General features: G+C 38.0%; 1 protein-coding gene across 9 annotated transcripts in view; it reads right to left on the reverse strand.

Moving 5' to 3' along the window:
* Positions 1-13,760, reverse strand: part of CEP192 (centrosomal protein 192) — a 160,141-nt gene that overhangs the window by 32,706 nt on the left and 113,675 nt on the right. For 8 of the 9 annotated variants that reach the window (XM_074340409.2, XM_074340412.2, XM_088797891.1 and 5 more), the window contains 2 exons: positions 3,257-3,347; positions 2,922-3,098 (listed from right to left, as the gene is read on the reverse strand). In XM_074340409.2, the coding sequence (XP_074196510.2) occupies positions 2,922-3,098; positions 3,257-3,347 (268 nt within the window). The remainder of the gene's footprint in view (positions 1-2,921; positions 3,099-3,256; positions 3,348-13,760) is intronic. The other variant, XM_074340411.2, reaches the window with a different exon arrangement.

A 13,760-nucleotide genomic window follows, 5' to 3' on the forward strand; every position in this document is an offset into this window, starting at 1 on the left:
AAATGCATAAAAAGTACATGAATTTTGATGGTTAGATATGTGATAAAAGAAATACCGCAAAATATTAATTGTAGCATCTAAGTGGCAGGGTATGTGAGTTCACCGTATAATTTTTTTCAACTTTATAGTAATTCTGAATTTTTTAAATGAAATGTTTTGGATGAAAAGTGTATTGTCATATAATCCTGTCAGCTTTTAGTCTAGTAGAGTCAGAGAGAAACATGCCAAGGGGCCAAACAGAAGCCAAGCTGTTAGAGGACAAACACGCTGGGGGCAGGGGTGCGGACTAGAGGCAGACTGTAGGTGCTGACTAGTGCCTTCGCTGAGCCAGGCTGCTTCCACAGGGCTCAGCACTACCAAGAAATAAGGACTCACAGAACAGACTCTATAAATAAGAATGTAGGAAAATAGGTATCCTGTTAGAAAACAAACTTTTCATACCCTTTAAAATACACACCTTTAAAAATGATCTTTCATTCCTAATTAAGATCATTTTTAAATATGTTACAAAGAATTCCTTATAAACTTGAAAACATTAATAGTTTGAGCTGTGTTATGTATTTAAAGTAAAATTTTTGAAAACTTAAATTTAGGCTTCTCATAAATTGGTATTGGTTTGACTTTTAGTACAAATTCATAGCATTTTAAAGGCCTTCAGATCTAAGCGCCTATAAATCCCACCTAATTCAGAGTGAACTCTAGTAGTTTCAAGAGCCAAAAGTGTTTCTAATTTTTCTTTTCCCACAGAAACTTGCAAGTAAATTTTATGTATGAAACTAGAAAACAACAGGAAAAAGTTAGGTTTAAGAAACACTCAGTATAAGTAGTCTTCCTATATTTTCAAAGCCTAAGGAATCACAAACTACTACTGAGTAAAAGGTTAAGAAGAATTAAACGTAATCTGACTAATGCTAATAAATCAAAAGATTGAATGGGAAAAACTACCGTTCAGAGCAGGATTCCTTACCCTCAGCACTGTGGACAGTTTGAGTCGGATCACTCGTCGTGGTGGAGGCCACCCTGTGCATTGTAGGGTGTTTAGCCTCATCCCTGGCCTCTACCTCTACCCACTAGATGCCAATAGCACCTCTTCCCCCCCCCCCCCCCCCCAGTTATGACAACCAAAAATGTCTCCAGAAATTGCCAAATGTCCCCTGGAGGGTTAAATGCCCTCTGGGTGAGCAATTCTGCTCTAAAGCACTAGAAAACAGAGAGGTGGTATGAACACCTAGAGCCTGCACAACAGATATGTGGGCTCTGTAGTCAGGTAGCCTGAATGTGAACCCATCCTGGATCAAGTACTGGTGTGTAAAGTACACGCCCACAGGCAGGCATCGCTCTAGGCCTCAGTGTCCACATATGGAAAATGGAGATAGTAGTATGATCTCAGAAGTTGTTTTGAAGTAAAATGTGATAATCCATGGAATAATTAAGAGTAGTGCCTGGCATATACTCACCATGCAATACATACATTTTTATTGTAGTTCCCATCATACTTTATGGTATACAAAGCATAGATAATTTCATTTGTTCCTCAGAACCACACCAGGAAGTTGAGGTAACAATTGCATTTCAGATAAAGGAATGAAGCATGTGCAAGTGAAATGACTGATCCAGGGTGAGTGTAAAGAACAGAGGCAGGGCTATTTCGGGTTCTCTCATCCCTAGAGTTAAGTGCTCTTCCACCACTGTACCAGGCTACTTATCTCCACAAAGATACATCAAACTTAATGGTCTAAGTCCTGTGAGATAAGAGCCATACTCTGTGCACTTCAGGTCTTGTTCAGCCCACATGTGGGAGAAGACAGATGGCAGGACTCCCACCAGGATCCTGGTTTGTCTTAAGATGGCATCAACCCGAATTTCTGCTTGGTTGACTACGAAATCAAATGGTTCTGCCCTAAACCACCAGAGAATCATTAGTTTTCCAGAGATTCTTACTTAGGAATAACCTCAAAATCTTGGCTAGTAAGCCTGAAACTAATCAAAATATATTCAGGACAGTCTGAAAGATACAGCCCATTTAATCTTCTCCACAAACCACTTGATCCTTACTTGAAACCAGGTCATCAGAGTATGTAGTACTCTGCCTTGTGTCCTGGACTTACGTGTAAAGATGTTAGTTCTAAAAATGGCCATTAACATCTTTGAACAATTTTGCCCACTGTAGCGCATAAGGCCAACCGGGAGCTCCAGAGAGAATATGTGAAGCTCCAGCATCAAATAAATCTGGATTTATCATAAACATCTAATTTTTTAAAAAAACCTTTTAGGTATTGTTAATCTTGTAATTTATCACACTCACTTTTTGACACTAGGAAATGAACCAAAATTTTAGTCCCAGCCCCACTGCCAAATAACTGTGCATTTTTAAGGTATGCACTTTAATAGAGCTTGAGTTTCATGTTCCTTTTCTCAATGATTTATCACTTTTGTTTCTTAATGCTCTGAACGTATCTAAATAAATGACTTGAAATCTTTTTTAAAAATTATGGTGGGAAGAAACAAAATATAAAAACTCCTGTCTTTGTACTTCTAGTATCCGAAATAGAGTCTGGCATATGGTGTCAATAGATATATTGAATTGAATGAATAAAATTTACTTGGAAAGAGAGTACCTTAAACAGTTTGTTCAGGATTTGCCAAAAAATGTGTTCCTGAAAAGTTTCAAAATTCTCAAACTGAAATGAAACTTAAAAGCATTAGAAGAGATTATTAGTAAGAGAAATACTATGGTGTCTGCTTTTGTAACATGACAATTTTATAAAATACATAATTACTCCCTAGCTTGTCTGTAAATGTAGGCAAGCACATATTTTGATTTCTAAAAAGCAGAGTATATATCATTTATCAATATTAAATCAATAGTTTATAACATCATAAACTCCATGGAAGGAAAAAAAGCAGTAAAATTATCTTACTGTGAACTTAATGCCTGGCTGTGATCGAATTCCAAGTTGTTTAATTTCTAGTTTAGCCAACATACAAGATAATCGAGTAGGTGCAAATAATACAGAGATGTTAATGTCTTCTTTTGGACGAATTCTGACCTCACAGTTATTGGTTAGTCGCTCTTCTGAACCAAATGTGTGCTGAAGCTACAATTTAAACACAATCACTGCATAAAACAAAGCAGTAGCACAAACACAACATACCATTAACACAAACTCTTCAAAAACACAAAATGGTTTCCATATAGAAGTGTTCTGGATACAGACAGAAGATAAAACAGAACAAAACCATGCATGTGACAAACCTGAAAGCAATCCTGATCTTGTCCTCTGATAAGCAGTCGTAAGTGTTGGGCTGCAGATGTAGAATTATTTCTTAAAGCTAGTTTCTGAAGCCTAAAAACAATTATAGATTTTAAATGGGTATTGCTACAATTACAAAAACAAAGCCAATTAACACCAACTGCAATGTTTAGAGATGACTGATTGCAGATGCCATGTTAGCAGCCTGGAATTGTCTCTCCACAGTCCTGGAACTCTCCATTTCTGAAAACATGCTGAAGACTGATAAAAGAGAAGCTTTTTGTTTTAATCTCTCTATTACAACTCCTCAGATGCCCTTATTATTTATACTATATGTATAGGTATTATCTGTCTTATAAAACATTAATCAATGAAAATTCAGATGAACAATTCAGTAATTCAATACTATGCATAGCTCGAATACCTAGTTTTCAATTATACAAAGGGTCCCAGGAACATTGCCCAGGTTTTCACTCTAAGAGGCTCATCTGCACAAAGCAGTCTTTTAAACAGTATACTAAATTAACCTGACTTTAAAAAAGATACAATGCAAGTAGGTAGTAAGAAAATCCTTCAGTCTTTGAAAGTACGTAAATCCTCTCCTCACTAGAGAATAAGTAAATGAGCAGACATTTTTCTCAAGTTTTGAATATCGGCAATTAAATTGCTTAAGCTGTGGTCTATGGCCTGTCCCCCTTATAGGAAAGCTGCTGAGCTTTACCTCAGAATAAAATCTAAGACCTTTGGTTATCAGCACACCTGAGAAAAGCCTTCCACAAGTATATTGGCTGGGAAAAACTTGCATGGAAAATAAAATCATTTAGAAAAGTTTTAATTTTTTTAATTTTTTTATTTTTAAAGAAATGTTGTCATTTTCAAGTAGCAGAGTTACCAAGGGAGGTGGGGGCTCCGTTTCTAGTTATAAAAAGGAACTATACCAAACAGAAACAGTTAACACCTTTATGATATAAAAGTTAATAAGAAAAAAATACTAAAATTAATAAGAAAAAAATACTAAAATCTTAACCAACAAATAGGTAAAGTATGTACGCAGACTTATGAGAAACTAGAATGAATGAATATATGGAAAAATACAGAACCTAGAAATCTAAAAATATCAACTTTCAATGAAATAACACTTTGGACCATAGAAAAAAATAATGTTAATTTATTAACTACCACTGCTATCTGCAACTGAGGCAAAACCCATTAACTCAATGAGAAAACTGCCCTTCAAATTATACATTAATTTTTCCTCTATATTCTGGAAGAGCTCATTTCAAATCTCCCTTTTGCAACAACACCTTTTTCTACAAGGTGGGGTAGGGAACAGACAAGTACTGCACAGGAAGGGCACCTAGTAGGGCAGAATCATCTCCCAGACTATTTCTGAGTCCTCTCCTAGCACCTATTGAGTCACAACCTCTGTCTGCCTCCAAGGACATTTTGTAGTGGGCAAGAAAATGGGAAGATTCCTTCCTAAACAGATACCACACCTCTTTATCATGAACTCTGCTGCAACAGCTTTACAGAGGAACGGTAGGAGTTATTTGTGGTGAGAAAAATTATTGTTCTATGCAGGACACCAAGATGAGGCTGAGGAGAACTAAAGAAACACAAATCCATTAATTTAGGCAGGTACTGCACTAAGTACATGCATTAACATGTTTAACATCCATTTAATGCTTTGGAATTGTTACTTTCACAAAAGCCTACTTTTAGCCATCATATACCATACCATCAACTGACTAAGGCAGAGCTGTTCTCACAGGACTGGCAAGCTCCTCTAGGCTGAAGCAAGACATCTAACCAACTCCTGTAAACAGGAGACACGACAGACTTTCGGGTCAGTTCCTTGTACTGGCATGGCCGGGACTTACACATGTATCTATTAGATTAGAAGGAAGTCCAGGAAGCTCCATGAGGAAGTGAAGTCAAGAACTCAGGCGTGATAGCCTGAAGGCCCTTCACGCAAGAAAGGGCTAGGGAAAAACTGCCACTCACAAATCCAAAAGTATGTTCAAAACAGTGTGCCTGTTTTCAACTTATGTAATTTCTGATTTTAAAAAAAGTTTAAGTGACGTCATAGGAATGGCGGCAGCTAGGTGGACTTTCTGAGTTCTCCTCCAGACCTTATTACAAACGGGACAACTATAAGCCATCAAAGGACTCTCTGCTCATCACCCAGAACAGCTAAGAGACCTGTGCAAGGATTACTTGAAGCTGGGCAAATTGGGCGAGCAGGGGAAGAGGGAAGGGAGCAGAGTAGAGACGCAGCCGCATATGCAGATGTGCAGACGTGGCCCGCATCCGAGGCTGCAGAGATGCAGGGGATCCCAGGACGGCACAGAGACAACAAGAGCCAGGTGGTGGGCTCTTTCCCGGCGTCCCACAGCTGATCTCTCCCGCCAAGAGGGCAGCATATCCAGCATTTGAGGCAGTAACCTCAGCTGAGACCTCCAGCTGGGCCCTAGGTTGGACAAAGGACACAAACTCCATACCTGGGCCCCTCCCCCCACTCTCCCAATCTTACCCCCGCCCTTCCAGAGACTTAAAGTGGCCCCAGAAATGAGGAGTACTGTCAGATTACAGAAGAGCCCTAGTGCTCAGGCTCTCGGAAGACCTGCTTGCAGCTCTGACCCAGGGAAGAGGCTGGGAAGAGTACGATTTTTGCTGGGCTGGGAGACAGAAGACCCCTCCATCCCCAGCCCCCACCCTTTCTGGCCTGCCTAGGGCAGGGCAATTACAACTGCAGAGACACACCCAGGGATCAGCAGTAAGCAGCAGACACAGCTCTGGGCTTTTAGCAGCTCAGAAATCTCCCACCTGCCACATACACACACACACACACACACACACATAAGAAGTGCCCTAAGACTCAGGAGAACTGGGCACAGGGCTGGTGGTGTTACTCTCAGTGTGCATATGAGCAGGCAAGAGCAGAAACTGCACTGACTTTGTAGAAACTACCATCCAGACCCCTCAGCCCCACTCATCTAAATCTGCAGTCCCAAGGTCACTCTGGGCACCAGGACACCGGCTCTGCCTGCACAATACGCAGAGGACTCTTTGGTACAGCAGAGGACAACCTGGAGATTACTTGGTGGGCTTAAGCCAAGACTGGCGCTGCTTTTATTGTTTTGTTTTGTTTTGTTTTCATATCATTGATATTTTTGCCTGTGTTGAGTGTGGGTTATCGGTTGTTTTTACATGTGAATGTATTTGGTTTTTTCTTTGTTGTTCTGCTTGGTGATTTGCTTTGTTCTGAAATTGCCCTACACCAAGGCCCAGATTAAGAGGCACAAGATTCAACACACCCAGAAGCCAACTCCAGACCAAACCAGAGAACTACCGGGTTTGACCTACAAGTGACACACCCACAGGGAATTCTCTATAGGCACAAGAGCCCATAGAGGCCAAACCTTATTTAAGTGGTCAACCCTCACGCAGCAGAACACCCTGCGGTGGGCAGAGCCAAGTCTCACAACTAGTCAGCTTAGGAGTCCATCCCACCTACTCACAAGCTAAAAGCAATTAAAGATCAACTTTAATAGGACAATATACATAACAAAAGAGTCACCTTTGGAGCACACGCAGAGAAGAAGGAAGTGGTGCAAGTCAAATATAAAGGTCCCATACTACATAAGATAACCCAGCAAGAACTAAGAACTCTAGGGGACCTACCTAATACATGGAAGCAAACACAGAGAGTCAGCCAGAATGGGGAAACAAAGAAACATGTCCCAAATAAAAGAACAGAAGAAACCTCCAGAATTGGAACCAAGTGAAATAGAGGTAACCAACCTATGAGAGACAGAGTTCAGATAATTAATGATAAGAATGTTTAAGGAACTTAGTGACGACATGAAGAAGGACAGAGAAATCATAATGAACAACCAGTTAGAACTAAAGAATACAATTACTGAAATAAAGAACTCACTTAAAGGAATTAACAGCAGGTTAGATGAAGCAGAGGATTGAATCAGCGACTTAGAAGACAAGTTAGCAGAGATCACCCAAACAGAACAACAAAAAGAAAAAAGAACAAAAAACAATGAAGATGGTTTAAGAGACCTCTGGGATAACATCAAGCGCAACAACATGCGCATTATAGGAATACCAGAAGGTGAAGAGAGGAAGCAAGGGATTGAGAACATATCTGAAGTAATAATGTCCAAAAGCTTCCCTAACCTTGTCAAGGAAACTGACATACAGGCCCAGGAAATGCTGAGAGTTCCAACCAGTATAAACCTGAACATGTCCACACCAAGACACATTATAGTTAAAATGGCGAAGGTTAAAGACAAAGAGAGAATCCTAAAAGCAGCAAGAGAAAGACACAGGGTTACATACAAGGGAACTCCCATAAGACTATCAAATGACTTTTCTAGAGAAACATTGCAGGCCAGGAGGGAGTGGCAGGAGATACTCAAAGTGATGGAAAACAAAGGCCTACAACCTAGATTGCTTTATCCAGCAAGACTATCACTTAAAATTGAAGGAGAGATAAAGAGCTTCCCAGAAAAGAATAAGGTAAAGGAATTTATTACCACCAAGCCAGCACTGAAGGAAGTATTACAAGGACTTCTGTAAACAGAAGAAAGATGAAACAATCTAACCACAAATTTAAAAATGGCAATAACTATGTACCTATCAATAATCACTTTAAATGTAAATGGATTAAATGCTCCAATCAAGAGACCTAGGGTGGCAGAGTGGATAAGAAAGCAAGACCCTTGTATATGCTGTATACCAGAGACTCACCTCAGATCAAAAGACACACACAGGCTGAAAGTGAAGGGTTGGAGTAACCTATTTCATGCAAATAGAAATGAGAAAAAAGCTGGAGTTGCAATACTTATATTTGACAAAATAGACTTTAAAATGAAGACTATATTAAAAGACAAAGATAGGCACTATATAATAATAAAGGGATCCATCCGACAAGAGGACATAACCCTAGTGAACATCTATGCACCCAACATAGGAGCACCTAAATATATAAAACAAATATTGACTGACATAAAGACAGAGATCAACAGTAATACTATCATAGTAGGAGACTTCAATACACCTCTGACAACAAGGGACAGGTCTTCCAGACAGAAAATCAATATGGAAACAACAGCCTTAAATGACACATTGGACCACGCGGACTTAACTGATATTTTCAGGGCATTTCACCCAAAAGCTGCAGAATACACATTCTTCTCAAGCGCACATGGAACATTTTCCAAGACAGACCACATGTTAGGCCACAAAACAAGTCTTGATAAATTTAAGAAAACTGAAATCATACCAGTTGTCTTCTCTGACCACAGGACTATTAAATTAGAAATGAACTACAGGAAGAAAAACTGGAAGACACACCAATTCATGGAAGCTAAATAACATATTACCAAATAATGAATGGGTCAACCATGAGATCAAGGAAGAAATCAAAAGATATCTCGAGACAAACGAAAATTAGAACACGACGACCCAAAATCTATGGGATGCTGCGAAAGCAGTCCTAAGAGAGAAATTTATAGCATTGCAGGCCTACCTAAAGAAACAAGAAAAATCACTAATCAACAGTTTATCTTCACACTTACGGGATCTGGAAGAAGAACAGCAAAATAAGCCCAAAGGGAGTACAAGGAAGGAGATAATAAAGATCAGAGCGGAAATAAATGAAATAGAAACCAGAAAAACAATACAAAAGATCAACGAATCCAAGAGTTGGTTTCTAGAGAAGATAAACAAAGTTGACAAACCTTTAGCCAGACTCATCAAAAAAAGGGAGAGAAAACCCAAATTAATAAAATCAGAAATGAAAGAGAAGTGACAACAGACACCACAGAAATACAAAAAAAATTAAGAAATTACTATAAGCAACTATATGCCGACAAATTTGACAATCTGGAAGAAATGTACAATTTTCTAGAGGCGTACAACCTTCCAAAGCTAACTCAAGAAGAAACAGAAAACTTGAATAGACTGATTACCACCAGAAAATTGAATCAGTAATCAACAGTCTCCCAACAAACAAAAGCTCTGGACCAGATGGTGAATTTTACAAAAAATTCAAAAAAGAATTATCACCTATTCTCCTCAAGCTCTTCCAAAAAATCCAGGAGGCAAGACTCCCAAACTCTTTTTATGAGGCCACTATCACGCGATGCCCAAATCAGACAAAGACACCACAAAAAAAGAAAACTACAGGCCGATATCTCTAATGAACATAGATGCAAAAATGCTCAACAAAATATTAGCGAACAGAATTCAGCAATACATTAAAAAGATCATACATCATGATCAAGTGGGATTCATCCCTGGTATGCAAGGGTGGTTCAACATCCGCAAATCAATTAATGTGATACACCACAGTAACAAAATGAAAAATAAAATCACATGATCATATCAATAGATGCAGAAAAAGCATTTGACAAAATCCAGCAGCCATTTATGATGAGAACCCTTAAGAAAGTGGGAATAGAGGGATCATATCTCAATATAACAAAGGCCATATATGATAAACCCCCAGCTAACATCATACTCAATGGGGGAAAAGCTAAAACCATTCCCCTTAAGATCAGGAACAAGGCAAGGTTGCCCACTTTCTCCACTTCTATTCAACATAGTGATGGAAGTTCTAGCCACAGCAATTAGACAAGAAAAAGAAATAAAAGGCATCCAAATCGGTAAGGAGGAAGTAAAATTGTCGTTATATGCAGATGACATGACACTATACATAGAGAACCCTAAAAACTCCACCAAGAAACTATTAGAGCTGATAGATGAATTTAGTAAAGTAGCAGGACACAAAACTAATATTCAGAAATCAGTTGCATTTGTAATACCAATAATAAAACATCAGAAGGAGAAATTAAAAAAACAATCCCATTTACAATTGCTTCAAAGACTATAAAATACCTGGGAAGAAATTTAACCAAAGAAGTAAAAGATCTGTACTCAGAAAATTATAAGACACTGAAGAAAGAAATGAAAGAAGATACAACTAGATGGAAACACACACCATGTTCATGGACAGGAAGAATTAATATAGTTAAAATATCCATACTGCCTAAGGCAATATACATATTCAATGCAATTCCTATCAAACTACCAACGACGTTTTTCACAGAAATAGAACATATAATCCTAAAATTTATATGGAAGTATAAAAGATCCCGGATACCCTCAGCAATCTTGAGAAATAAGAACAAAATGGGAGGTATAACGATACCTGACATCAAACTATACTACAAGGCTACAGTAGTCAAACAGCATGGTACTGGCATAAAAATAGACATGTAGATCAATGGAACAGAATAAAGAGCCCAGAAATAAATCCATGCCTATGACAATGGAAGCAAGAATGTATGGTGGGTTAAAGACAGTCTATTCAATAAATGGTGCTGGGAAACCTGGACAGACACATGCAAAAAAATGAAGCTGGACCACCTCCTTACACCATATACAAAAATAAATTCAAAATGGCTTAAAGACTTAAATGTAAGATCTGAAACCATAAAATTCCTAGAAGAAAATATAGGAAGAGACTTTACAGATATTACCCGGGGTAAGATTTTTACTAATATATCCCCTCGCACAAGGGAATTAAGAGAAAAAATAAACATGTGGGATTACATCAAACTAAAAAGTTTTTCCACAGAAAAGGAAACCATCAATAAAACAAAAAGGGATCCTACTGAATGGGAAAGATATTTGCCAATGATGTATCCGATAAGGGGTTAATATCCCAAATTTATAAAAAACTCACTTAACTCAACTCCAAAAAAACAAACAACCCAACTGAAAAATGGGCAGAGGACATTAAGAGACATTTTTCTAAAAAGGATATACAGATGGCAAACAGACATATGAAAAAATGCTCAACCTCACTAATCATCAGAGAAATGCAAATAAAAATCACAATGAGATTCCACCTCGCCCCAGTCAAAATGGCTATCATCAATAAATCAACAAACAACAAGTGCTGGCGAGGATGTGGAGAAAAGGGAACCCTTGTGCACTGTTTGTGGGATTGCAGATTGGTGCAGCCACTGTGGAAAACAGTATGGAGGTATCTTAAAAATCTGAAAATCGAACTACCTTGTGATCCAGCAATTCCACTCCTAGGTATCTGTCCGGACAAATCCAAAACTCTGTGTAATTCAAAAAACTGTATGCACTCCTATGTTTATTGCAGCACTATACACAATAGCCAAGACACGGAAACAACCGAAATGCCCATCAGTAGATGACTGGATTAAGAAACTGTGGTACATTTATACAATGGAGTTATTACGCAGCCATAAAGAAGAAAGAAATCTTACCATTTGCAACAACATGGATGGACCTAAAGAACATTATGTTAAGTGAAGTAAGTCAGAAAGAGAAAGACCAATACCATATGATCTCACTTATATGTGGAATCTAAAGAAAAGAATAAGTGAATGAACTAATCAGAAACAGTTTCGGAGACATAGAGGAAAAACTGAGGGCTGCTAGATGGGAGGGGGGAGGTAAGGGGATTAGAAAGCAGTCAGTAACCACAAGATTGCCAAGGCGTTACAAAAGTTAATTTGGGGAATGTAATCAATAATGTTGTAAAGATTTTGTAGGGTATCCGATGGACACTTGTCTCGTTAGGGAGATCACCTCAGGGAAGATGTAGATGCCTGATCATTGCACTGTACACCTGAAGCTAAACAATAATGAATGTCAACTATAAGTTTATATACATGTATGTGTGTGTGTATGTATATATATATATATACACACACACACATACATGTATATAGTTACAAGAAACAGAGTACAGCATTAGGAATAGAGAGAATACATATATACATATATATGTATATGTATATACTTACAAGAAGCGGAGTTCAGCATTAGGAATAGAGACAGTCGAAATGTAATGGCTGTGTGCGATGTCAGAGGGATAGTTGATGTGGGTGGGGGTTGACACAGTGTAAGGGATATAAAATGACAAACGTCTATTACTTTGTTTTGTGCACCTGAAACTAATAAAAAATTTTAAAAAGTTAAAAAAAGAAAAAAAGAATATGTGATGATCAAGTTTTAAGGGCTTAATCAACCTCTTAAAGCCTAAAACTAGAAAGTTAAATAAAAATTAATGATAATAAACAACAACAACAAAAAAGTTTAGCACATGCTAATTTTGTATTAGATGAGTTGTGAGTGAGATTTCAGGATGTTATGGCATCTGAGGAGGAACTGGATTTTAAGAACAGCCGTCTCTACAATATTAATCATTTATTACAAATTTTATCACAAGGCAGGGAATTCTGTCAGGAACACAAGGATGATGATGGATCTCACCATCATCATGATGGTGAGATGATGGCTTTCTTCTGTGTCTAACTTAATGGACAAGAGCAGTTCTAGGATAAGTGCTATGATGCTAAGGCATACCGAAAATAATTTTTCCTTTTCTTTTTATCTTAGACATTAATGGGTGAGCTAAATTATTTTGGTCACCTTCCATAGCACAGAACTAAAGGCCTGAATCAGCTATTTGTACATGTATTGGAGCAGACCACAAATTAATGTTTCAAGGAAAATTTTGGCATGTTCACACTGTTCGGGTTCAACTGTACAGAACCAGAAAAACCTCCTTAGGCACATGTCATTGTTCAGCCCTTCCCTTCAATGTAAATGTCAATCCTGATTCCATCTTAAATGGCTACAAAAAGCATATGACACATATAACCAACAACACAGGAACTACTGAAGAGGGTGTAGTGCCTCACACTCACTGCCACTCAGGATTTTTGAAAAGTCTGAGAGAAATCTTTACGGAGAGCTAATTAAAAACATGCAGTCCATGCATTCTTCTAGGTGCCTAAAGTATCTCAAAATCAAATACCACATGCTTCAGCACTCAGAGATGCCTTTACTGAGTATTCCAAATTGGAGCATCTAAAGGGGAGCTTTCTGAGTATTTCCTGTGAGGTTGTTTTTCTTTGAGATTCACTATATTACATGGATTTCTCTTTAAAGGGATTCCTGAAGAAACACCTCTCTCAAGTCGGTAGCAGAAATGGCTATATTCTCTTACACAGTTAATGGTTTGTTCTTAACCTCTGAATCCTGTGACTCATTTAATAATGATGCTGAGACCTGCATCAAGGCAAATGCACAGGGTCTCTCAGCAAGCCTTCCGGTGCCACCTTTATGATTACTACATCTCATTTTCCCACATATGTCATTTTCCACTTAATTGTTTTTATCTTACTATTATTATGTCTTTTTGAAAGCTGCTTTTGGAGCAAGACAAGGTACAGATGACTACATGAGTAGTTATGCAGATGTATGAACTCTATATAAAGTAAGGAAGTTCAATTAGATCCTTTTTGCACTAAAAAACTATAATTTTAAAGAACTAATTTCTTCACACCTGTAGTAGAGATTCAGTCAGAAGTTTCTTATCTTTCAGGTGTCTTAGAAATATATAGGTAAAACATTTAGGACAAACACAAAAGTGTAAAATAT

This window comes from Rhinolophus sinicus, chromosome 4, assembly GCF_057876585.1.
Source record: "Rhinolophus sinicus isolate RSI-liver-muscle chromosome 4, RSI-T2T, whole genome shotgun sequence".
Classification (NCBI taxonomy): domain Eukaryota; kingdom Metazoa; phylum Chordata; class Mammalia; order Chiroptera; family Rhinolophidae; genus Rhinolophus; species Rhinolophus sinicus.